We start from the raw sequence: 27400 nt of genomic DNA, 5'->3' as shown, positions 1-27400 counted from the left end.
GAGCAAGAAAAATGCAATTTGGGTTGTTGTGGATAGATTGACTAAATCAACACATTTTTATTCCAGTTCGCACAGATTATTCGCTTGATAAGTTAGCTAAATTATATGTGTCTCAGATTGTGAGGTTGCATGGTGTACCTATTTCTATTGTTTCGGACAGAGACCCGAGGTTCACATCGCGGTTTTGGAAGAAACTGCAAGATGCTTTAGGAACGAAACTGCACTTTAGCACAGCTTTCCATCCGCAAGCAGATGGTCAGTCCGAACGAATCATTCAGATACTTGAGGATATGTTGAGATGTTGCATTCTTGAGTTTGAAGGTACATGGGAACGATACTTGCCTTTGATTGAATTTGCATATAATAATAGCTTTTAATCTAGTATCAAAATGGCACCTTACGAGGCTTTGTACGATCGTAAATGTCGTACACCATTGTATTGGACCGAGTTGAGTGAAAATAAGATACACGAGGTCAATTTGATTAAAGAAACTGAGCAGAAAGTGAAAGTGATTCGGGATAGTCTGAAAATAACATCGGATCGTCAGAAATCATATGCAGACTTGAAGAGAAAAGATTTAGAGTTTCAGATTGGAGATAAAGTCTTTCTGAAAGTCTCACCGTGGAAGAAAATACTCAGATTCGGTCGTAAAGGCAAATTGAGTCCAAGATTCATTAGACCGTATGAGATTATAGAGCGTGTCGGGCCGGTTGCTTATAGATTGCTGTTGCCACCTGAGCTAGAAAATATTCACAATGTATTTTATGTTTTGATGCTTCGTAGATACCGATCCAATCCTACACATGTGATTAGTCCGTCAGAGATTGAGATTAGATCTTATATGTCATATGAAGAAGAACCGATTTACATTCTAGCTCATAAGGTTAAAGAGTTACGAAATAAGAAAATTTCGTTAGTTAAAGTACTGTGGCATAAACACGGAGTTGAGGAAGCAACCTGGAAGCCAGAGGATACAATGAAAGAACTACCTACACCTATTCACCGGTAAGATTTTCGGGGACGAAAATCCCTAAAGGGGGGAGAGTTATAACAGCCCGATTTTGACTCTAATTAGACATAGTGGTTTTGGGACCACAAGTCCGAGTCAAAAAAATATTTTAATATTATTTTGTGTGTTTATTATGTGTGAATTTAATTTTGTGAAATTTTTGTGTTTTAATTTTGTCGTTTGAGTGATCAATTAAAGAAAAATGACTTAATCGCGCAAAATGAAAAATTGGCTAGTTATTATGAAAAGTGTTAATTTGCTAATGTCTTGTTAATATGGAGTTCTTAATAGGTAAAAAGCCCATTATTATGTGAATGGGTGATAATGGTCAAAATGACCTTATATTATAAGGTTTATATATTTTGTAATAAAGGTTAATATAGTAAACTAATAATTAAATTAACATATGATATAATAAATCAAATTGAAGCCATTATTTTCATTCTTTATTGCTAAAATTAGAAAATCAAATAGGGTTTAAAAGCTTTGAGATATTCGGTCATTATCAAGCTTAATTCAAGGTATGTTTTACTTCAGCTTTTAATAATTTTACGTTTTGAGATTGTTGTTTCAATACTATCCCACCCATGTTTGAATTTTTAATTTTGATGAATATTTTGAGTTGTACCATTGATGAACATTTGTGTTATGTGATGTTTGATGATGAATAATGAAAGATATATTTTAGATTAATATGTATTGTATTGGAAATTTTGTGAAATTGAGTAATTAAAGTTAAATTGTGAAATTAAATTTTGAGGGACTAAAATGTGAAATAAATGAAATGTGAGGACTTGTATGAACAATAGGTACATTCGGCCCTTGAATGTTGTGAACAAATTTTGTGTATTTTGTGTTTTATCCAATAGGGACTAAATTGTAAAAGTGTAAATGTTAGGGGTAAAATGGTAATTTACCCATTTATGTGTTTTTTTTTTGGATTAAATTGAATGTAATTATATTTAAAATAGCTTATTTTGAATATAATTAGATCGAGAACTGAAGAAATCAGAGTTGAATTGGGGAAAAACTAAAGTTGTCGATTAATCGTCTGGTTTCGACTTTTCACCATCTGAGGTAAGTCTATTAGCAACTAAAATTTATTAAGTTAATATTTATACATGCATACTAATTGTATTTTATGTTGAGCTATAATTTAAAGTATATTAGTTGAATAAATTTTGAAGTGTGGATAATATATATAACATGTTCGAATATACAAATATGATATTGTACAAATTCATGGTTTGAAATGAAGATATGAAATGTAATCAAGAATAGGTGATGTTTGAGTAAGCATGGATATATATATGTAAATTTCTTTTCTTGAAATTAGGTAAGAAAGTTATATATATATACATACGATAGATCAAATATATATATGTGAATGCATGAACAAGTCTTGAATTTAGACAAAGATATGTATATATATATATATATATATGTATGTATAATACTAATATATATATACATATATATATATAAGTTTTGAGTTTAGTTAAAGTACAAATGTTGTATATGTATAAATTCTCGGTATAAATCAAAGGTATGTATAACATTTATAAATTAGGTTCGAATATATGTATATATATATACATAAGTATATACAAGTATAAACTCTTGGATTGGATTAAAATATGTAACTTATAATTGTATATATATAGTTTGAATAGGTATATATATATGTGAGTTATAATTTATATGTATATGTTTTATTCGAATGAGCATGCTTACATATATGTATATGTTCTTTTATTGAATTTAGGTAGGACATTTATATAAGTTTATATGAGGTTTGATTATGTAAAGATTATGTGTATATGTTCTTGTAATGAATTTAAGTATGGAATTTATATATGTATGTGAAAGTTTCGATTATGTATGTATATTCATGTAAAAGTTCTTGAATGGAAGTGAAGATATGAAATTATTAGTTTGGATCATTATAAAGTGATCGAATGTAATACAAACTTTATGTCTAGCGGGCTTGATGCCGGTGAAATAATTCAGACTTTACGTCTAGCAGGCTTAATGCCGGTGATATATTTCAGACTATAGGTCTAGCAGGCTAAAAGCCGGTGTATCGAATCAGGATTTAAAACCTAGCAGGCTAAGTGCCGGTGAATCTGTTTAAATTATGTGAGAATATGCAATTGATATAACTATGATTTTGATTATATGAAATCGATGAGTACATAAACACTCGATTTTTACATGCTTGGTGAGTATACACCTACATTCGGGTTTTGTATTGGTTAAACATAATTGTATACATTCGGTATATACAATTAATAAAGGCATATGTATATTAGGTATATGCGATTGTTGAATTTATAACGCATATGGTGATATGCGGTTGTTAAATATATATATATATGTTGAGCCTATGTGTTTGATAACTATTTATGTATGCATTCGAGATATATATATAAATGTACTCATTTATATGTATATGAAGAATATGTATATATATTCGAATGTATGCATTAGCTATGTATTCAGTATAAATTCATAATGAGTATATATATATATATATATATATATATATATATATATATATATATATATATATATATACAAACTAATATAAAATGCGATTGGTATATATGTGTATGATCAATAATATGCACATGATAAGTACATATGTGCATTCGGATGTATGCAGTAATAAAGATGTATACACATTCGGTTATAAAATTTGTTAAACATATGTATATATATGCAATCACTATTTACGTTAAAGTGTATATACATTCGGTTTTAATTGTTGATAATTATGTATGCATTTATCTATAAGTATTTGTTAATATATACAGTGTTTGCGAATTCATTAAGTGTACCAGAAATATTATGATTTTTATAAATATATTTGTTGTTATGTTATAGACTTACTAAGCTATAAAAGCTTACTTTGTTTACTTATATCTTTCTATTTTATAGACTTAAAGATCAAGCTTCAAGCTCGGGATTGTCGCAAGTTCATCACCCTATCTATTATCTCGGTATTTAAAATATTTAAATTCTAACTATGGCATGTATAGACTAGATAAATGTTATGAAGATTGTACTTTGTTGTATTGTATATGATTATAATAGCCATATTAAAATGGTTTATTTCCTTATGGATTTGCTAGTTCGTAATGTCTTTATTAGTTAGATTTTAATGTCTTTGTTTATTAAAAATGGTTAGAAGAGAAGTTTAATATTTTGCATTTTGCTTTATATTAGACTAAGTTTATTATATTTAAATAATATATATAATATATATGTTCTGATTTTGAGATGGTTGTGTTTTGTTCGGTAATGCCTCGTAACCTTAATTCGGCGACGGATACGGGTTAGGAGTGTTACAGATAAGGCACTCTTACTCTGTTGAACTGACCACATCTAACACTCGACCATCCCCTAGAGTCGGGAGAAAAATCCTCGACCAAGGACAATACTGACTTGTTGAAAGGTTCATCATGTTATGAGTTAAACCAAAAACTAACCCAAACCAAACTAACCTAAAATTATAAAACTTGAATTAACTTGATCAAGATTAACCTGACTCAAAATCAAGTTGATCTGCTCGATTGGCTAGTCCAAAATTTTCGAGGTTTTTATAATAAATAAGTATTCGACATGGACAATCTTTGAAGTTTTCAAAATTTGAGACCCTTCCAAACAAAAATTAACTGTTGAATCTTCATTTTTTTTCATAGAAGATTAACTGTGAATTTTGGTTAAGTGTTATGTGGTAACATTCCACAATTAGGTTGGGAATTCCAATGTGAATACCCTGAAATTTGGTTAGTAAGGACAATAGAACAAATAGGGTGATTTTGCCTTGGTTATAGTGAGATCTGGTGTAGCAAAAACTTGTTTTCTAAGGTTGTTGTTTATTCAATGACATAATCTATTTAATGAGTTGATGAATGAAAGAAAACTAGGGAACTCCAAGAAATAAAAAACCGCTCTTCGTTGCATAAACATTCTACATGATGTTTCCAAGGTCCTCTTGGAACTGGTAAAACAACTAGTATTTTGGCTCTTGCATGAGTTTTTAGGGCCAAAATATAATGAGGTTGTTTTAGAGCTTAATGCATCTGATGACAGGTAGGCGAACTTTTGGGTTTCATGGAATTTTAATTTCTTTAGCATTTGAATAACAAGTTGGCAACTTGGGTTTTCACTTTTCTTTTTCTTATTAAGGGAATAAATTTTGTCTAGAACAAAATTAAGATGTTTTCTCTAAAGAAAGTAACTTTACCGCCTGGACGACACAAGATTGTTATCCTGGATAAAGTTAACAGGTAAAAAATTATGTTATTCATCATGCATTTTATTTCTTTTGAAAATTTGGTTTTATTTACTAAAATTTGAATTATTCATCCTAACTAGTATATTTATGTTACTGTTAATTTTCATTAGACACATCTTTGGATTTTGGGTTTATAGACATTGTTATGACTTATAGTTGCACTTTTTTTTTATCTTTTTTTTCTTTATCAAGCATCTGATGCTTTTTTATATTTTGTAATGGTTAACATGACATCTGGTGCACAACAAGCCTTGAATTCCAAAGAGGAAGAATGCTTTTATTGTTACGGGGGCATTACGCCCATTTATATCAAAAAATACCGTGGGTAAACTTGGTCTCTCAATTATCAAATAAACTAAGAAGATTAAGACTGTTAATTCTAAATAGGTCCCGATTGTGGGAGTAGCACAAGAGGTTGAGCTACAGATTGGTCAATGGAAAGGCAAGGAAGACTTTAAGGTAATCCACTTGGAAAATTACGGTTTTGTTCTTGGCTTGAACTTCCTTTACAAGATTAATGCTCTTTTGGTTCCTTTTTCCGACTGTATGTGCATCTTGGATACTCAATAACCACAATGTTTTATGTTAGTGAGTCGAGACATAAAGGGCGGAACAAATGCATTGTCGACAATCCAGCTAGCTAAAGATATTCCATATGGGAGGAATATTAACTTAGTATATGAGAATGTTATGAAGACCCTTTTGGAAATGCTAAAGGGGGGAAAATCAATATGAAGCTTGTTGAGCCATTAGAGAAACTACTACTTAAGAGATAGGTGGGTCGTGCATCGAACTTTGGGAGAAAAGTGGTGATGCAAACTAGACAGTTGGAGCGAGTAAATGCTATGGGCAAGATATATTTTAAACACTTTACTAGTGTTTTACATTATGACTTATCGTTGGCTCGAAAAAGGTAGAAGGGCCCTTTCAAAGTTTTGAAGTGGGTAAGTCGAGGGGCTTACAAACCAGGGTTAGCGGCAAGACTCAAAGTAAACCCGGTGTTCAATGTAGGTATGCTTAAGCCTATTTGTGCAAATCAAGGAGATCTTGATAAAGGTAAGTCACAATGGGGGCAAATAAGAGCGGTGGCCTCTTACAATTGAAATGTACAAGAGAGATATAGTACGAGTTAGGTGACGATTGAGACATAAACTGAGACAAATGTTTCGAGAGGTAGGATGATCCGGTAGAGAGAGAAGTAGGGAATTAGCCGAGGCATCGAGACCATTCCAAGACAAGTTAAACTAGTGCATTTCAAGGACACAATGCGGGTGTCGGGAGAATGGGTGGGGGGAATGTCACGGGCCACGGATCAAAGCCTGTGACCATTGCACACAAAATGTTCCATAGAGAACAACTTATTAAATGGGACTCATTTGACCCACATGAATTGACCCGACTCGTGGAACCCATGAAGAAGCCCATCTACTTGAAGCCTTGGTGACCCAGTGAAACACTCCAATAAAATTAGAGTTACCAGTGTAATAGTGTAAATCCTTAAGGGATAAGATTGTATAGAATTTAAATCCCTTAATACTTTTAATTGTAGATAGACTCTAATCTCGACCATTGATGTAATTCAATTTGTATTGTTGGTTTTGGGGAGCTTAACTATAAATAGAGGTCTTTCCCTTATTTGTACTCACTCAGTTGTAATCATTCATAGTAATTGAATACTTTTAAGAGCATTTGCTCAAACACTTGGTGTGCACTATTTTTCTGTGGCTTTCTCTGTTTGTTCGTAGCTTCTTCCTTTTCAAAGTTTGCTTTCGCTTTGCTTCGATGCCTTAGAGAATTTCTACAATAATTCTTATTTTACGAGAGTAGGCTGACTTAGGCAGGATTTAAACTCAAAAAATTGCCTAAAGCCACGTCGATTACCAAACTAAAGAACTAAATCCGTAACATTAGTGGGTGCTGCTGTGGTCTCGATTTCAGTGAAATGTTTGTATTTTGTCTCATTAGATGCATTAGCTTCATTCACCTAACGTCTTTATGCATGTAGTTGCAGTAATTATTATTTATTTAAATAAGCTCCGTCCGATTTGTGTGTCTATTTTATATGAATGGAGGAGCTTTAGTAGAAAGAAAGTGAAAAGGCAAATGGCAGATGGCGGAGGCGTAGAGCGTAGGTTGAAAGCCAAAGGAACTAGTCCAGCCAGCCAACCAACTGAAACCCATAGCGGCTTGCTGCCAATTCACTCCACCTATAAAATTTCGCTTCATTTGCTGAGCAATTCCTATCCTACTCCGCGTAATTTCAGCGTGTCATTTATTATTGCCATTTTGAGTGTTTGTGATCAGCTCCTTAACATGCCTCTCATACCCATTTTTACCATTAAATTCATAAAGCAAAATTTTAAAATCCATATTTTACACCAAAAATCTTAACGCCAGAGTTTATGGAATTTTCTTCAAACCAAAGAATAATTTACAAATTATATGTAAGTTAAATATCCATATAGGAAACTATATTTCTTAATTCCTTTTCCTATTTTATTACACTCCTTCTGTTTCAGAGGAATCAGAATTGCAAATTTTAGCAATTAATTTATAATTTTAAAGCAATTTTACTATTTTAGGACCTCAGTTTCAAATGCTGCTTTTACAAGCTGTACTCTCAATTCCTTCTTTCCTTTAATTAATTGACCGTGAAATGAAAAATTGACAGCCAATTGAAGATATATTAATTATTTGCTTAAAATATTCTCTATTTCGTCTAAGCTTGAGATTTAGTAATTAAGTTTTTTTCTTCTATTTAGAAATTTTAGTCCAATCAGTCATATTATTAGTATTTTTGTCAAAATTTATTAACTTTGCACCTTGATTAGATTATTTTCATATCATGTGAGATATGATTAACAAAAATAAATTTTAATGGAAATTATCATCAACAATAATAGTTCGACAAAGATTTTTAAATCAGACAAAAAAATAAAATTTTAATTTTAAGTATAATGATTAAATCTCAATTTTTAACAATAGAAATTAATAACATATTTTAAAAGAAATGAGACATTAGAATTTTCTTATTTTTCCATGATTATTATGGCATAAAAAGGGTATGGTGATCCTGAATTTAAAGTGATAAGAGTGTAGAATGTTGATCATTTCCAGGTGGGGATAATTACAAAGTTAGATTCACTTTCCATAACGTTCATTCTTCATCAAAAGGTTAAAAAACTAATGCATCACTTTATTAATGATTTTGGGGTTCATCAATGTTACATTTACAAGAAGAGGTAAAGAACAAGCTTTTACTCTATCAAACCCAACAGTCAACCTCACAAACCACCACGAAACAAAGCTCAAAGATAGAGACGGACTGACTGACAGCTATAAAAACTTGTAGGCTGTAGCTCAACGGTTAAATCTGTACCCACAACCCAAATCTCTCTCCATTTCTAGTAATCGAAATAGATATAAATTTGAGTTTGATCCCAGTTTCCGTTGAAAAAGAAAACCCCACAGAAGAAAAAAAAGGTACAAAATTTATTCATTAAACTTGAAAAAGAAATGATTTTTTGTATTGAAGGAGGATGGCAAGTGGGGATCTAGAGCGAGGAGGAAGGAATGGGAAGAACATAGCAAATAGCTATCACCAATCATCATCTCCTTTCTATGTTGAAAACACTGAAAAGCAATGGACTTCGTGGCTTGTTCCAATGTTCGTGGTGGCTAATGTTGTTGTTTTTTTTTGTGGTGATGTATATCAATGATTGCCCTAACAATAATCTGGGATTTGAAGGCAGCTGCGTGGCTAAGTTCCTTGGCAAGCTTTCTTTTCAGCCTTTGAAAGAAAATCCTCTCTTTGGTCCTTCTTCTCATACGTAAGCCGCATCTACCCCCCATCTCTAAATCTGATGGTTTTAAACCCACTTTGAATTGGGTTAGAATTGAACTTTGAGGCTCCTTGGATTTTTATATGATGTGTATCTTTCATGTTCTTTTTCAGTCTATAACAAGATTTTAATTAGGCCATGCCATTGGCAATAATTGTAGCTCTTTTAACTTTCTAATATTTGTTCTTATTCAGATTGGACAAATTAGGAGCACTAAATTGGGATAAGGTAGTGCATGACAAGCAAGGATGGAAGCTCATCACTTGCATCTGGCTACATGCTGGCGTTATTCATCTGCTTGCTAACATGTTGAGCTTGGTCTTTATTGGAATTCGCCTTGAAAAACAATTTGGATTCCTTATGCTCTGTCCTTTTCTTAGTGTTTGATTAATGATAATTTGATTCATTACTTGCTAAATGAAGAATTTGATCATCTTGCTGTTATAGCTTATATATGTGTTTTTCCCCTAACAGTGCGTATTGGGCTTATCTATCTATTGTCCGGCTTTGGAGGGAGTATACTATCATCTATTTTCATTCAAGATAATATTTTTGTTGGTGCCTCTGGTGCTTTATTCAGCCTTCTGGGAGCAATGTTATCGGAGCTTCTGACTAACTGGACTATCTACACAAATAAGGTATGTTATCTGGCCTTTTTCTATATACGCTTTGAAAGCAAAAATGTTTACATGTTGCATTCTATTGGAAAATAGTAATTGCTTTGATGTTTGTTGCATAATTGTTAATTTTGAGTTTGTTGACGTATGTGTGTAGGCTGCTGCTCTAATCACACTTGTGGTCATTATTGCCATTAACTTAGTAGTAGGGATTCTTCCTCACGTCGATAACTTTGCACATATCCTTGGGTTTGTTTTACTGCTTCGTCCCCAATTCGGGTGGGTTCAACCTCAGCATGTTCCTGCTGGTGCACCTGTTAAATCTAAGCACAAGGCATACCAGTATGTTTTCTAGGTGATTGCAGTGGTCTTGGTCATAGTTGGGAAGTATCTAAATCCTGCATTTTAATTTAACCGTCCTTCTGTGGACTGGAAAGATTGATATGTTGTTTAGTTTATGGATGGGATGCAGATTCACAATGGGATTGGTGATGCTGTTTAGAGGAGAAAATGGAAATGACCATTGCAGCTGGTGCCATTACCTGAGCTGTGTTCCTATATCAAGTTGGCACTGTGGAAAATAATAATGAAACCATTATCATTACTACTATAAACCCCAGTCTTCATCTTGTCACACTCCATTCTTTCACAATTTTTATTCGTTTATTAATTTCTTCCGCTTGATATTTGCCTATGTATATGCTTTAAGATTATATTTGAATATTAGTAAATTCGTTGTTCTTATATGGATGGCATTTTATACATTATATATCTTGTCATTGAGTGCAGGTTTACTTAGAAAGGAGAGATAAATCCTTGATGCATTTTCAGACCTTTTTCTTCCAAAGTCACATATAGAAATGACACTGCTCTGCTCTGATCCACCTATAGAAATACATTGGCACGAATCTTATATCAAGGTGATAGGACATTGACCCTCTTCTCTGCTCCTTGGTAAACACATTTTAATGCAATTTGTACTATTTTTTTTGACTTCTCACTGTCCTGACTGAGACTTCGGATCACCTCGTTGCCCCCTGATTCTTCAGTACATAAACCTTTTCTAGCCTGAGCCAGAAAAACTCTTGGCTGCTTCGTAAATTCCATAGATTTTTCTTTTAACCTGCATGCCAAAACCTACCTACTAGTCTGAATACCACCAAAAGTTGGGATTATTTTCTAATGGTTGCCAATAAAGATTGCCAAATGTAGTTCACATGCCTTTAGAATTCTGCCAGCATGCAAAACTTATATAAAGGGTCACAAGCAGGAATGAATAACTTTAATCACATCTACAAAAGAAGGATTAAAGAAAAGGGTCAAAGAGACAATTATGACTAAACCCTATTTCATCTTTATTTTTCATAAGGTTACTCGTCTCCTTGTAAAGCACGTTTTGAATACATGATCTTTGGAACTTGATTGGAAGTCACATGCACCATAACACAAAGAGTTAGGTCAAGAGTCATCAACATAAGTCCTACCTACGCATGAAAACATGAACATAAAGCAAAAGGGAACACAGCAAACCCTTATTTAGTAATATCTATATCCAACAGGCATTCCTAGCCTGTCCAAACAACCTGAACCTGGATAAGCCTTGTTTGCAAAGTTTGCGTGCAAGGCAGACTTCAGTGTTCTTGATTTCAATTCTCTGAAGCCCTGAATGGAATACCTTTTTGTCGAAATGGATCTATCATGCTGGGGTCTTTGTTTTGGAGCACTCAGAGACCTTACCTTAGCCCTTGAAGATTCAGTGAAAGCCATGTAATTTGGGTGGTCTGAGTAACCGCTTAAATAGCTTCTTGACCCATCACTCTTGGCAGGAGTAAAGGGGCTTCTCATAGAACTTCCCCCTTTCGATGATGCCGAATGGAAATTTGGACTATTATCAACAGTACAGAAAGGACTTTCCTCGACCTCATGAGGGAACGTCAATGGATTTAAAGACTGAGCTTCAAACAAAGGAGTAGGAGCAGTTTGATGCGAGTCTCTAGAATTTGTGAAGCTACAACTATATAGATCAGAATTCAATGCAAGGTGTGTAGAGCGAAACAAGTTTCGGAGTTTGGAGGTGAAACGGGGTTTCCCAATATCAACCTCAAGAATTTTGTCATTCTTTTCATCAACCATATGACCAATTCTTGTCGAATGCCCTCGTTGATCCCATGATCGAACATCAATCCAGTGGTCGGACGTATACCAACCTGGGTGTATTTGCTCATAATTATCACAAGTCCTTCCACTCAACCTTGAGCCATTTCTCTGAAATTGTTGGAATAAGTTAGTTAAGCATGCATAGTCAATGCCGAATAAGTAAATAGTACTAAAAAGTTTCCTTAAAGAAACTCTGAACTTATATTATCCGATTTATTTATTTATTTACTAAATACTCATGTTTGAAATTTGTATCCTACATATTCGGACTTAATTAAAAAAAGTATTGCACTCCAAATCTACGGAAAACTTCAAAAGGATTGAATTTACGTTTGTTAGACACAACCGTACCCTACACTCACCTAAGTCCAGCAATAGAGCTTCAAACAGATATGAAAAGCATACCTTCAGCATTGATGATTGTTCAGATTTTGTACTCTTCAGTTGAACAGCATGTTCAAAATTTTCAGGGGTTGGTGGACCCTGTACATTAATAGAGAGATTCCAGAGTCACCAACAATTACAAAATACACAAAAGTTTATATCAATCTAATAAGCACAAGCAGAAATCTATGTAACAAATCCAACCATCAATCTCAAAAAATGAAAAGAGGGAAGAACTATTCTGACTTACTGGATGGAGGTAGTGAGAAGATTTACTGCTTACTCGTGAAGATTCAGAAATTTGGGTCTGCCCGGCACGTGGTTGTGTTTGCAAGAATGCTTGCATCCGTCTTAACCATTCTGCAGTTTTCTTCCTTTCAATATGGCCTCTAACCAATGCCTGAAGCTTCACCAATCCTTTTAGTGCTCTCAAAGCCCTTCTTGCCTTTAAAAGGTTAACATCAAAAAAATTTAAAAAAGTATAATCAAGCAAGCAAACAAGGTCATTTGACAAAAAAAAATAAAGGGTCATTATTCATTATAATCACTTCACCAACATATCAAACTATTGGGTAAAAATCCTCCATTAATGACTTTAAGAGCAAGCAACCCAACAACTAAAAGCAACAAGCAAACTATCTACTTAGGAATAAAGGGCAATCACAAATGGCCAACTAAGGTCACAACGCAACAGGACCACATTGAATCATTTATGATTAAAGTAAGGAAATTGCTAAAATCTGGTGCCGTGGCAGATGCAGAAAACAAGTACCAGAAGAATGAAAAATTAAAGATAACAGGCTCCAGTAGCCATGCAGATGATAGATAGTCATAGTAATATATTAATAGTACTATAGCATAAAAAATTTAAAGATCTGACAAAAGTATAAAAGGGGAAAAAGACTTCACACTAGCCGCCCCCTACCACCCCACACCAAAAGCTTTTTATATCATCTCCCAAACAAAAAGGTCATGGAAATACACTTAAGGAAACACATACTTTTTTCCACTGGATTGGACCCACCCTTTTCAGTTTACCCAGAAGATTTCAACCCAAAGATTATAGAAAATCTTGGACCCAGGTCATCCATTTTCCCAGAAAAGTTCCATTGCATTCAAAGTCTTCTGATCAGAAAATGCTGACAACTGGTGGATTCTTAATTGGGTAAGTTATATAATTGTTATTGACCCTTAGAAAAAGGGTTGTTGCCTTGTTGGGTACCCTTTTAAGCTTTCAATAATTAGACAGCAATAATCCAGGTTTAATTAACTAACACCAAAAATTAGATGATTTTACTTAACTCATTGTAAAACGAAAGGTTACCTACATAGACCAACAATACAGTAGCTGGAAGAAAGAGGACGAACTAGAAAACGACATCGTTTCAGTAATGGAAACAAAACAGTTTCCACTAAGGCTTTGCTTTCTTCTACAGTTTCGTGCTTTCGTTCTGGAAAATATAAATATGGATTTTTTATTCTTTTATGAAAAAACAAGTTCAATGCCTCAGAATAGGAAGAGTTGGTGACTCAAATGAGCACGAGCGACACGTTTCTCACATTCAACATGATCTTATTCGATAATCCCAGAAATTTTCATCAAAATCATGATAAAGGGATAAGTAAGCTGAAAGTAAGAATAATCAATAAATAAGAACAAACCAGGTATCCACGAAATGTAGATTGTATCTTGACCGCAGCTAATTCCTCGCCTGCCCCGTAGCTGTTGCTAATGTGAGCCACTGGATCACGGGCGCACCTACCATTGCTTCCGGTGAGCTCAACCACCACAGCGGCAGCTTGAGCAGCCGCAACGGCTGCTTCGGCAACCGCGGCAGTGGCGGCAGCCACAGCAATGGCGTGGTCATTATTATCATCCACTGCATCATACCCACTATTCGCGTCAACAACAGAAACAGAATCTTCGAGTGGTTGCTGAAGACCGCGAAGCGACGACGTGGCAGTAGAGACGGCGGAGGAGTCCTTCTCGCGGTAGGATTTAACGAAACTCCAACGACGTTTGGAAGAAGGTGGTTGTTTGTGGGAATCTCTTCTTTTGAGACCGAGGATACTGCGGAACCACTTGGAGGCTTTGTCCATTTTGGTTTACAGTTTTGTTCTTTTACACTAAGTTTAATGCAGAAAACAAAATGGAAAAAAGAAAGAAGAAATGGGTGTTGGCAGTGAGAAGGAATGGAAATGGAGAGAGGAATGGTTTTGGATTATATCAAATTTTAATTTTAGTTTTACAAAATTGGACGTGATTATTAAGTTGATTAGGTCAAGGGTCCTAATATGCATTTGTGGACTATAATTTCCGCTTTATAGTTTTAACCACGAGTCTTGGGGCTTGAAAACTTCATTTTAGGCTTTTATTACAATTTTCATTTTCATTTTAACTTTTCTTAAATGTAATAATATTAAATCATAAAATAAATTGTATTTTTCCTCTTTTGTATTAGATTAAAAATAAATAATTTAAAACAATTCTTCTTTTAAAAGGAAAATATCAATTGAGGAGTGAGTAAAATAGTCTGTTAGATCAAAACATAGATCTGAATTGTTTGTTAAAATTTCATCAATTTTTACCGTTAATTTCATCAAGTAGTACTATTGTAATAGTAAAACAAATAATTTTAAAAAATCAACCCGCTCTTTAATTTAAAATACAATAATTAATTAATTATTTTAAGTAAATAAAATTTAATTTTTAATACAATAACCTTCCTAATTCTTTTATCCAAGATCGGAGTTTGTTGTTGAAGTGCATAAAAGAGAAAAGGAGTGAAGAGTTGAGATAAAGGAAAGGACCTTTTATTTTGGAGTAGATGTGTGTATTTATATGGAGTTCTAAGGCTGTTGCACTATTTATTTTATGCACACTTCTCGGGTAAATACAAAATTACTTCATTTAATTTAATTTTTTATTAAATCAAATCATGAATGTGTTATGATATAATTATCCTCCAGTTTAAATTTAAGATTTAAGATTTATATTTTAATTCGATATAATTATAATATTATTAATTAGTCATCCTATCCAGCACCTTTAATTATTTTTATTAACCAATTTTAAATTAAAAATTTCATTCCAATTCAGTGCATCATTTTAATTGTAATGGTTAAAACTAATGTTATTGTAAAAATAGGGAATCAAATTATATCAAATAAAAATATCTTTTTATACATGATGTTAGAAAGTAAAAAGTTTAGTTAATTTAAATGATATTTAATTAATTTAACATAATGAGAATTTTAAATTTGTAAAATTAATTGTATATAAAATAATTCAAAAAAATAAATATAATGACAAATTATATTTAATTTTAATAATTTCACTTCAAAGAGTCAAAAGCCTCTAAATTCTAAGTTTTGCATTTTGGTGAAAAATCACTTTTTTGATACCACTTTTAATTCCAAAAGCAAAATGTTTACTTGTACCTTGAAAAAGTGCTTTTAGCATTCCAACAACATTAAAGAAATGAGCTCTTTGTAGAGCCAGCTACAACTAGCTTTGTTAGTACTTTGATATAACAACTGTCATTTTTCTGGTAATGAAGTTTGGAGAGGTTAATTAGATTAAGAATCGGTTAGAATAGTTGTTGGAAGAGGGATATTGAAATTTTTAATTGAACTGTTTGAACCAATTAAATTAAAGCAGCTTAGTGAATTCTTGGTCTAAGGAAGAATGTTGGGGGATTTTATTGCTACGAGTAGAGATTTGAACTAATCCATTGGTTGGACACCTATGAATGTACTTGACCGATATTTGTTGGAGGAATTGAGGATGTTTTGGATATGCGAGTTTGATTTTCATAGTTGTATCTTTTAAGTGAATTTGGCTCAACTAGGCTTTGGACTAAAAGCATATCTGTAGAAGCCAATTTAATGAGTATAATTGTATCATCTAAGGATTTTTGTGTTGGAAGCGTTTGTTTAGAAGGCAATTTAATTAGCATAGCTCACAATTGTATCTTCCGAGGGATTTTCACTTAACCATGCATTGTGCTAAGAGCATTTCTGCAAAAGTCTTAAAATTTGTTGCTTTATTAGGTTTTGTGGTTGGGAGCTTTTCTGTGGAGGCCAAATGGTTGGCATAATTATAACCCCCAAAAGGATTTGTGCTTTACCAAACTTTGTCGGTGCAATTGTATCCCCTAAACAAATTTTACTCTACTAAGAATTATAGTCGGGAGTTTTTCTGTGTAACCCAATTTTTTTATATCCCTTGAAGGATTTTTTTTGTTCTACCTCACAACTTTTTCTGTGGAAGCCAGTTTGTTGGTGGCTAGGATCTTTAATGTGGAAACTAAATTGTTGGCATAGTTGTATCATTCCGAGGATTTTGTGTATCTCCCAAGGGTTTTGCATTAAACCAAAATCTTTTGTTGCTATGGAGGAGAAGTTGGGGGGTAGGATTTTGTTGGCATGGAGTAAAAGTTGGGGTAACACGAAATAGGTGTTTGACAGCTCGCTTCCCACATACATTCTCTTATGGGCTGTATTGGAGAGTGTTTCCTTGGACCGCTGAAACCTCCTATAGAGCAAACGTGAGGTAGTGGTGCTTTCTCCAATAGAGTAAAGAGTTGAGATGATGGTGAGACTTTCCTTATTTTGTAGTAATTTAAGTTCAGTTAATTCTATAAAAGAAACAGTACCAGACTATATAAGAAAAATAGTGAGAATAAATTCGTTTCAAGCAAGGTTTGTCTACAAAGACTTGTTTGTTTGAAGAAGCAAACTAGCGAGTGGCAAGGCATTGTCTATTTTTGACCTCTTCTTCTCTTTTACCTTTTTTCTTTCTCTTTTTCTGAAAAATTCTTTTTCACTCTTTCAATGTTGTCTGCCTTAAAAGGGAAGGGAAGGGAAGGATGGCTATTGAAGGATATAGATGAGACTCGAATTCGATTTCTTAAAATTCCAACATAGTGTATGCTTCATTAGCAGAAGGGAACACATACTTAAATTTACTAAAACATCATGTATTTTTAATTTTTTCTTTAAGTAATTCGGTTGGATGTGAATCATGGTAGTCAATATCATTTTGGTATTAATTGTATTGATTGGTATGTACTGATCCGATTTTAAATCAGTATCAAATAGTCTATATTTTGTTCTCGTCAAAATTTCGATGCATTTTAGCTATTTCAATATTTTTCAGCCCATTTAAATGAATACCAACTGTACCGGTGTGTACCACTACGAGCCAATTAATATAAACTTCAGATATTTTAAATTAACTTTTAAAATTTTTTATTTTAATTATTTTAATTTTTCTATAATTACAATTAAGATTATTAGTTATTAAATTAAAATATTCAACCTAATTAATAAATTTTGAACCCTTAGATAATATTTTTAAACTTATATTTACATATAAATATATTTATATAGATGCACTTGAGATATATTTATATTTATATTTATATATAATATAAAATTTATTTTTACTAAAATAATATATATTTTTAATAAACTAAAACTAGACTATAAATATATATGTAAAAATATTTAATCTGTATATATAATTTATTAAGAAATTAAAATTAGACTATATATGTGAAAAATATTTTAAAACATCGAAAAATTTAAAACTATACACTAAAACATGCCAGCATCTATCAATACTAATATAAAATCGATACGTCCACCGATATGATATTGACTACCTTAATGAGAATAGACACTATTTGACTTTGAAAAAACAAGGAATGAAGCAACATTTAGTTCCTAAACTTAATAAAAGAAATTCAACCTAGTCATTGAATTTTTTTATTCATATTGGTAATCAATTTGGATTCCGTCAAACAATCTAATTTATTTTTGTTACACCATTAAGAGGTGATGACATGATGCTATAAAATAATACTATATCATCACCTATTTTATTAAGTAACTATAGAGAAAGTTTATTTGCAATATCTAAATGTATTTAACAAATTGAAATTTTACTATTAAATTTTATAAATGCTGAATTTATATTAGTTGTTTGATAAAAGTAAATATTAATTTTAAAAGATTATTTGTATTTGTATTTTAATATTATATAATAATTTATATTATTTTAGATAGTTTTGTATGAAAGACGAAAAAGGCATATCATTTAATTTTTTTATAAAAAATATTTTTAAATTCACCCAATCCGCTCCTCTGGAACTGCTCACTTAAAGTACTACTCTTAATGACCAAAAAAACACTACCAACTCTTAATACCTAACTTCTCAAATTAGAAAAATACAACTTCACACGTATATATAGTCTAATTTACATGGATATAGATGATCCGATAGAAGATGTACTAAACAGGCCAGTCCCTCCACTTCTTCCAGCATCTAGAATGAATCCATTCTCATTGCTTGATCTGAACTTCCTTAGAATTTTCTTTGATGGTGCTTCCAATTCTACAACTCGTGAAGGATAGCAATGAGCCATCAGGACGTGCTGGTCATGCTCCTACTATTGAGGGTGTCTGTGGAACTGCGCAAGCTCATGGCTCAAATGCCAATGAGGCTGTTATAGTTGATGAAGTAGATGAGGATGTAACTGTAATACCTCGAAAATTACTACAGTCAAAAAATAAGATAATATCATTGATATAGCAAAATAAGAAAATAAAGTGATAAAAAAGGTAATATTGAGTTATGTCAGTAGCTCTGCCGTCAAGTTGGTAAAATGACACCTCTCCTGACCAACGTAATAAAAAGACGTGTGTTTGGTTCAATCAGCGACTTTCAGCTTATAGCTAGTTCAAATTTAAACATTCATACACTTAAAAAAATTTTAAGTTGTGAAAGGTATATATGTGTAATAAGAACACACAGAATATAGATTCAATATCTTGGTTATGGAAGATGGAGCATTTTTGAGTTTATTTTTTGTTGGACTCTAGTGCAAATATACTTTCATTATTACCTGTGGTTGGAAACTCACACATTTTCAGCACTGGCCTAGCCTCGGGTGATGTATTCCAGTTTTTCAGCTGTCTGTCTCTACTTTCCCAGTCATTCCTTGAGTAGTTATTTTTGGGTCTGTATTCTTTACCGAACAAACGTAAAAATAAAGGTACCTGCCGTTGTCGGCTCCACCAGACTAAGGGATCGAGTGACCAACAGTCTAATTGCATGCAAGTTCATAGGAACTCCTGTTAAAAAAGATTCCATTTTCAATCTTCTTTCGTTTGTTTCTGTGTTTTTTTCTTTTCATTTTATTTCCTTTTCGCTTCTTGAAAAATTCATACACTTGCTCAGACTTTATTTTTCCATCTACACATGCAAAGTTTCACCTGATAAAATCCTAAGTGGTTTGCTTCTTTTCTTTTGTTTTGTTCAAGGACGTGATAAGTTTTAAGTTGGTTACCGTTAGTCTTTTTCTCTCTCCCACCAACTCTCTCCTTTTCAAGCTCTATATTGCTATCACTAAGGCATAGATTGAGGAGTGAGCAGCTGCAGAGTTTCAAGCTTGGCATTTCCAGACTTCAATGAGCACATAGATACTGGACTTGCCATATGCAGTTTCTTTTGTAAGGACACTTCTAGATCACAGGCCATTAGGCCTGTTGGTCTTTCCGTGGAGAAACCTATTGAATCGAACATCAACAGTTGTTCTATCAAGCAGAACATCCGGCTGCCGTTGTTGACTACCACAACCGCACAAAATCCATTTCTCTCTAACTTGTTCAGGGGACGAAAATGAAAGGGTGTGTTTTTGTACCCGGTGAAGTGATTTCGACGCCTTTGTAATTATCTAACAATCCGTGGATCGAATCAATAATAACAAAGATCACTGGCTTAAGGGAAAAGAATATTGAGACAATCCATTGGTCGGAAAGGGAAGCTTCGGGATCGAGTGCTTCTTCGGAGAGTCATAGTTTGGGGCTTCAGTTAAACGAGCAAGCAACGAAACATGAAGTTTGGTAATGGTTCTGGGAATCCTTACCCGCATGAAGGTGCCGGCTTGGGGGCTTATGAGTAGGAGAACAACCATGGGGAGCATCAGGGGCTTGCGCTTGTGCACTTACTTGCAACTTGTATTAAAGCAGTTGGATCAAAATGTTAGAAGTTCGAGGATTAGAAAACTAGAATTGCTGCTTGAGGCATGCATATCATTGTCGCAAATCTTTCATGATTTAAAAAGTAAATCTTTTAACTAAGTATGAAAACAAGAAACAAGGAAAAACAAACCATAAATGCTCATTATATTTGCCTTCTGAGCACTTGCTTAGATTTACATTCTCAACTTGCTTGTTTATAAATCATTATATATTATTTGACTAATAAAAATTTGCTCATTACATTTGCTCATTAAATCTCCAGGTATTTCTTTAACAATGTGGGATTTAAGTCAGTCTTTGAAATACATAAAACTTCCAACACAAAGAACACTACTGCCATCAACCATTGTATAGCTCAGTTGGGAGGTCTTGCTTCCCTAAGAGGAATTGCTATAAGCCGCCTCACTACTGGCTCTGACACTTCGAGTCACAAGGCTTTGGCCTCATTTTTCTTATCACAACTCCTAGAGAGCTTGACCAAGTGGATGACGACAATGGTACCGCATTGAGGCTCTTGAATCAAGTGAGCTCAATTCCGAAGTTTGTTCATTTCATATCGAATGAGATATTGTTGAGAGCCTTCGAGGGGAAAGACTGAGTTCACATTATAGGTTTCGACATCAAGCAAGTGCTTCAGTCCAGAGTTAGCTTCGAGGACTAATCCACCAAGCCATGTTAGAGTTACCGGTATCGGAGAATGCAAGCAAGAGCTAAACGAAACAGGGGACATGCTCGTAGGATTTGCTAGAGCACTGAATTGTTAGTACAAAACTCCAGTGAGGAAAACTTCCTAACACACGAATGAAACTTGAATAGAAAAAGAAAAAATAGGACAAAGTTCCCACGCATGTTTCAAACTACTATCTTTAAAGTTATATTCGCCCCCACCTATCTTCGGTGAGCAATAGAGTTTCAAGCAAATTAACCTCGATGATACAATGAAGCCGATGACTATTTGCGTTTTGCACTGATGAGAATAGTCCACTAAGCACTGAGTAATGTATAATAAGAAACTCAATTTCTACAAAGGATTCCTACAGTAATACTTTATAAAATAATAATTTAATAATATTATAAAATAGAGGGAGGAAAGAAAGAATTTCAGAATTTATTGGTGTGATTTCCAAATGAAATCTCATTCCTATTTATAGGATATTTCATATCTCTTCATAAAGACATCTTTCAAAATAATAATATCTTTTAAAAATGTACATAATTATTTATTTAATATTATAACTATTCAAATAATATTATTTGAATAGTTATAATTTTTTTTCAAAAATCAAATGATATGACTTTTGACCAATGACAAAAGAAATTATCTTTTGATTAATTACACTAATTCATTTATAATTATTGAAACAATATAAATATTTGAAAATGTTCCGAAATTAATTTTCCTTTTGAATTCCATCCAGTTGTAGATAAGATATAAGGCTGTTGGTGCTTCGTGTAAATGAGGAGAGTGTAGCTATGAATTCTGTGTTTCAACTGCAAAAGACACTTTATGATCGAGACGGGGGCGCATTAAGGGACTTTTTGGGACTTATTCGTAGCACAAACCCTACAGTAGTCACCATGGCAAAGCAAGAAGCTGAGCATAATGTCCTCAGCTTAGAAGCAAGAGTTATCAATTCATTGAGATACTACTCAGCCATATTCGACTCAATTGATTATAGCTAGACCTGTCCATGGGCCGGGCCAGGCCGGGTTCGGTCCGGGCCCACGAAAAAATTTCAGCCCGTTTACTAGGTCCGGGCCCGGCCCGACCCGAAATATGGGCCTGAGATTTTGCCTAGGCTCGGCCCGGAAAAAAAATATGGGGCCCGAGCCCGGCCAGGCCCATTTTTAATTAAAATTAAAATTATTTTTAATAAAATTAAAACTAATTGTTATTAAAATTAATTGTTAGTAAAATTATCAAATTATTAATTGTTAATTGTATTAATTGTTGTAATAAAATCTAACATTTGATTAATAAATTTATCAAATTATTAATTGTATTAATTGTATTAATTGTTGTAATAAAATCTAACATTTGATTAGTAAATTTATCAAATTATTAATTGTATTAATTGTTGTAACAAAATCTAACATTTGATTAGTAAAACAAACTTGATGTTTTATTATTATTATTTTGTAACACTAGTCAAGGAAATGAAAGTAAATAAACTTAAAATAAAAAACTATTATATTTTAAAAATAAAAAAAAAATATTTAATATTTTTCAGTTTGGGCAGGCAGGGCCGGGCCAAAAATCTTGCCGAGGTCTGCCCATTTTTAAACGGGCCTAAATTTTTGCCCAAGCCCATATTTGGGCCTATATTTTACCCAAACCTCCCATATTTCGGTGTCACGTCTGCCCTTGGACAGGTCTAATTATAGCCTTCTGTTGCATAGTCCGGTTAGGATCAAAATAGAAGAGATATTTGCAGGGGAAATCAGAAATCTAATTATTTGTGACCGAAGTAACAGGTTTGAAAGGCCTGGGAGTTTTGAGAAGTGGAGGAAGTAGATGGAGCAAGGTGGGTTCAAGTGCATGGGGATTAGTGAGACAGGGGACTTCTACAGAGCCAAATGTTGCTGAAAATGTACTCTTGTGAGAATTACAGTAAATTGGTTTAAACAGCCACTTTATTCGGTCTCGGCTTGGACACCAATCGATGTGGCAGCCGGCTCAACCTCATTTTCTAAGTTAATTGCTTTGCCATACATACCATCTCTTTTGAATTTGATTCCATTCTTTTCATACACAAAGGGTTAGAATTCTTAGTAGGTAGAGAAATCTGGCATTATATTTTTCGTTCTTTTTTGCAGATAAGGTTTGGTTTGTGGTAGTTGAACCCATTTATACAAAAACAGTAGCTTAACATACTGACTTAGTTGTTTTCCAAGGCAGATTAGGTTTTAGAGTCTGTAGTGTTGGAGTTTTATTCTTTGATTCTTTATGTATCATGAAATTCATTATAGCAAGCATATCAGAATCATGAGCAACGTAGTTGGTATCTTTATCATCATCATCATCATCATATATATATATATAAAGTGATTTTGTTGATTTGAGTTAATGGAATCTTTGCATGAGGAAAATCTGCTGACATTAAAACCCCGAAAATCAATTCATTAATGTCTTAATCAAATGATTCAGTCTTTGATAAACTTGACACCCACTATATCAACTTGTGTGATTTCCTCCATTGTCTTATTTCTCAGCTTCTTCCCCTTTTGGCTATACTATTAGAATAATAGAGACAAACACAACTATCTTTTTGATTTTTTTTTATTATTATTATCAAAACCTTCAAACCTTATCACATTATCTTTTATTTTTAAGCTACACATGAAAGCCGCTAATATCGTTTTCAATTTATTAATTTCGGTGATATTTTCTTACAATTTGGTCCACTAAAAATTTCACTTAAAATGTTGTCTTTTCAAATTATTTTTCTTCTTATGATCTATGAATACCTTGAATCGTGATTTTCTCAATCCTTGGACATTTGCATGTGATATGTTGTAATTTGTATCAATTTTCCGAAAGAAAATATATATATTTGTGTTTATTTTGATTATTAATGTATTAAATATTAATTGAATTCTTATTTTACATATTTTAATATATTATTAAGGGATTTCTAATATCTTCGAAAGAATGAATATACATATATTGGCAGGTAGAGAGGTATTTCATTACATTACTGATGTATTTAGTCTCATAAGAAAACTCAAATAAGTTCCTTTTTTTTTATCATCATTGGTTGGTTAAAACATCTTATCAACAACAACAAACACATACACCCTTCATTAACCGGCGAAAACTCAAACGGCGCACCTTTTTACCAAAATCGAGTTATCAAAATTACAAGATGTGTGTGCAACACGCAACTCCTTTACAACACATATTGTTCATGCCCATGTTCTCAAACTTTTTACGTTGTTTAAAAATCAGAAAGTCAATATGCCATTGTTTTGCCTCGGGGATTGCCACATTATAACATTTTCCTTGATTAAGGGCAATTGCTATGAGAATGGGCTTCACTAGCCTTGTTTTGCTAACCACAACCTCGCTCACAAGAAGCACCTCGCCAACTATGGTCTTCCCTAACACATGCATGCTCGACATTTGGAGTGCCTCCAACCTACCTTGTCGAAGCTAGGTGTTGAGTCTCGTCCTCGCATGAAGCATGTGTACATCCCATATGAAGCTTCATCGAGTCCACATTAGTCTAATTGCAGTTAGTTCATTGAATCCACTAATCCCATCACCGCCTAACTAATAAGGTTATCATGTTCCCTAAGGGGTCGTCCACGATAAAACTAGTATGGGCATATGTCGAGGCCTTAGGGCAAAGGGGACAATTAACCTCATTTATAGATACCCTTTCTTGACCTTAAGAAAGATCTTCTTTAACCTCTTCCCCTTATGCTAGCATTTGCTCAATTTCTCTCGTAAACTGAACCTTGTTTATCATTTCTTCCCCAACAAATATATTATATTAATATCATGTTGTATTATATTTTAGTTATTTTATGGAATCATATAATTGTAGTATCTAATAGAATGTATCATCGTAGATCAGGGGAATAAAATTGTTAGTCATATAGTTTAATTTAATTTTTAGTTAGTTAGTTAGCAGTTATATTTCTGTTATGTTCTTTCTGTTATTTCATTTCTTACTGTATATAACAGTACCTTTTGCATCAAATATACTTGAGCAGTTTTCTTTTACTCTTATTCTACATGGTATCAGATGTAAAATTTTCTATTCTCTTGCATTTTCTTGCTGTTATAATTTTCCTGCACTTTCTTACTTCCCAAACATTTTGTCTCTTTGATTTTTTCTTTTCCTACGATGGCACTCCATGATCCTACGCTACCTTCTAGTCCGTATTATCTTCATCCAAATGAAAATCCAGCTTTAGTTATTGTTTCTCCCGTCTTATCAAGCTCGAATTATCATTCTTGGTCTTGAGCAATGACAATGGCGCTTTTATCCAAGAACAAGCTTCAATTTGTTAATGGCACCATCATAGTTCCGCTTCGAATAGATCCTCTTTATTCAGCCTGGGAACGGTGTAATACTATGGTGCTTTCTTGGTTGCATCATTCCATCTTGCCTTCGATCATGAACAGTGTTCTTTGGCTCGATTTTGCTTATGCTGTTTGGCGTTATCTCCGTGAACATTTTTCTCAAGGAGATGTTTTCTGCATTTCTGATTTCCAAGAAGAGATCAATGCTTTCAAGCAAGATGATCGCTTAATCACTGATTATTTTACTGAGTTAAAGATACTCTGGGATGAGTTGATGAATTTTCGATCAATTCCCGTTTGTTCTTGTCCAACATCTTGTTCTTGTGGTGTTTTTGCTACTCTTCAGAAATATCACGATAATGATTACGTTATTCGATTTCTTCAAGGCCTTCATGATCGCTTTGTTGCTGTTCGCTCTCAAATCATGCTCATTGATCCGTTGCCTACGATCAATAAAGCGTTTTCCTTGGTTATTCAACAGGAACGTCACCTTACTACTAGCTTTTCTCAAATGTTTGTTAGTAATACACTGCGCCAACACCCTTCTTCAAAGAAATCTCAGGCAAAATCGTTTCCTGACTCACAGTAATGCACCTTTTGTGGTAAATCTAGGCACACTGTTGATACCTCCTATGAGAAGCATGGTTATCCACCTGGTTAAAAGTCTCGTGGTCGGGCTTCTCGTGCACACATAGTACTTAATGATGGTGTTGCACAACCTTTGGACTCTTCATAGTCTGTTGCTATTTTGCCATCTGATTCTTCTGTTACTTTGACACAAGACCAGTTACAACAGCTACTTGCATTGCTTCCATCTTCCACCTCTCCCTCCCCATCTCATGTTACCAATATTGCCTTTTCCTTACATCAAATGCCTTCTACATCCTTAGGTAACCTCTTTTCTTTTCAATCCCACCATTGGATCATAGACACTGGTGCGACTGATCACATTACACACTCCTTATCTTTTTTGCCTCTTTTCATTCAATTAAACCTGTGTATATAAATCTTCCAAATGGCACCAAAGTCTGTGCTCGAATTTCTGGTACAGTCATTTTCAGTAATAGCCTTTACATTACTAATGTTCTTTATGTTCCTCAATTTACTTTCAATCTTTTATCTGTAACTAAACTTACTGCTACATTACCTTGTTCATTTACTTTTCACAGAACTCATTGCTCCTTACAGGCCCTTCCCTCTTTGAAGATGATTGGTACAGCTAAAGTTTTTCATGGTCTTTATATTTTGGACTCACCAGCTCAAACCCTCTCTATTCCCATTCCTATTGCCTTGTCCGCTACCACCACTTCATGTTCCCTTTGGCATCATCGTCTCAGTCACCTTTCCGATTCTAGATTGAAGCTACTTTCCCCTTACATTCCCTCTTTGTCCATGAAAAATAATGCAAATTGTAAAGCATGTCATTTGGCAAAACAAAAGAAAATACCTTTTCCTGTAAGCACTTCTGTTTCCAATAAAATATTTGAACTTGTTCATATTGATATTTGGGGCCCGACTGATGTTGTTTCTATCATTGGTCATCGTTATTTTCTAACCATTGTTGATGATTTCAGTCGTTTTACTTGGATCATTCTATTGAAAGCCAAATCTGAAGTTCGCACTCATATTCAAAAACTTTTCACACTTGTTGAAACTCAATTTTCATTCAAAATTAAAGTCATTCGAACTGATAATGGCTGTGAGTTTGCTATTCCAAATTTTTATGCTTCCAAAGGCATTATCCATCAAACCTCATGTGTTGAAACTCCACAACAAAATGGTCTTGTTGAACGTAAGCACCAACACATTCTTAATGTTTCAAGGGCTCTCTTATTTCATTTTGGTCTACTTAAACATTTTTGGGGACATGTTGTTCTTCATTATGTTTTTCTTATTAATCGCACCCCAACTCCTCTTTTGGCTAACCTTACTCCTTTCGACAAATTATACCAAACTAAGCCTAATTTTTAGCATCTACGTGTCTTTGGTTGTCTTTGTTTTGCAA

The 27400-nt window shown here is 33.5% G+C and overlaps 1 protein-coding gene and 2 pseudogenes across 2 annotated transcripts; 2 read left to right on the top strand and 1 right to left on the bottom strand.

Annotated features, from left to right (window-relative positions):
• The first annotated feature begins 8550 nt into the window (after positions 1-8550).
• LOC105792179 (RHOMBOID-like protein 2) lies at positions 8551-10516 on the top strand (annotated as a pseudogene).
• A 587-nt stretch (positions 10517-11103) lies between these two features.
• On the bottom strand, positions 11104-14560 carry LOC105792180 (protein IQ-DOMAIN 22). 2 transcript variants are annotated; one of them, XM_052634948.1, is made up of 4 exons: positions 13976-14560; positions 12597-12758; positions 12335-12412; positions 11104-12037 (listed from the first exon to the last, which is right to left on the bottom strand). In XM_052634948.1, the coding sequence occupies exons 1-4, from the start codon at positions 14411-14413 to the stop codon at positions 11309-11311; spliced, it is 1407 nt and encodes a 468-aa protein (XP_052490908.1). In that variant the 5' UTR covers positions 14414-14560; the 3' UTR covers positions 11104-11308. The 2 variants fall into 2 exon arrangements, with proteins under 2 accessions (XP_052490908.1, XP_012476061.1); XM_012620607.2 differs by having other exon boundaries at positions 12564-12758; positions 13976-14557.
• Positions 14561-19685: 5125 nt separating this feature from the next.
• On the top strand, positions 19686-23063 carry LOC105793428 (scarecrow-like protein 28; annotated as a pseudogene).
• Positions 23064-27400: the final 4337 nt, after the last annotated feature.

This window comes from Gossypium raimondii, chromosome 8 (assembly GCF_025698545.1).
Source record: "Gossypium raimondii isolate GPD5lz chromosome 8, ASM2569854v1, whole genome shotgun sequence".
Classification (NCBI taxonomy): Eukaryota; Viridiplantae; Streptophyta; class Magnoliopsida; order Malvales; family Malvaceae; genus Gossypium; species Gossypium raimondii.
Note: the sequence above shows the minus strand (reverse complement) of the source record. Positions and strands in the feature narration are given on the sequence as shown.

Coding starts and splice junctions, on each gene's coding strand:
- LOC105792180 (XM_012620607.2), bottom strand. CDS start 14,413: ATGGACAAAGCCTCCAAGTGGTTCCGCAGTATCCTCGGTCTCAAAAGA. Junction 12,413..12,563: donor CTTCTCACTACCTCCATCCA/GTAAGTCAGAAT, acceptor ATTAATGTACAG/GGTCCACCAACCCCTGAAAA. Junction 12,038..12,334: donor AACAATCATCAATGCTGAAG/GTATGCTTTTCA, acceptor CAACAATTTCAG/AGAAATGGCTCAAGGTTGAG.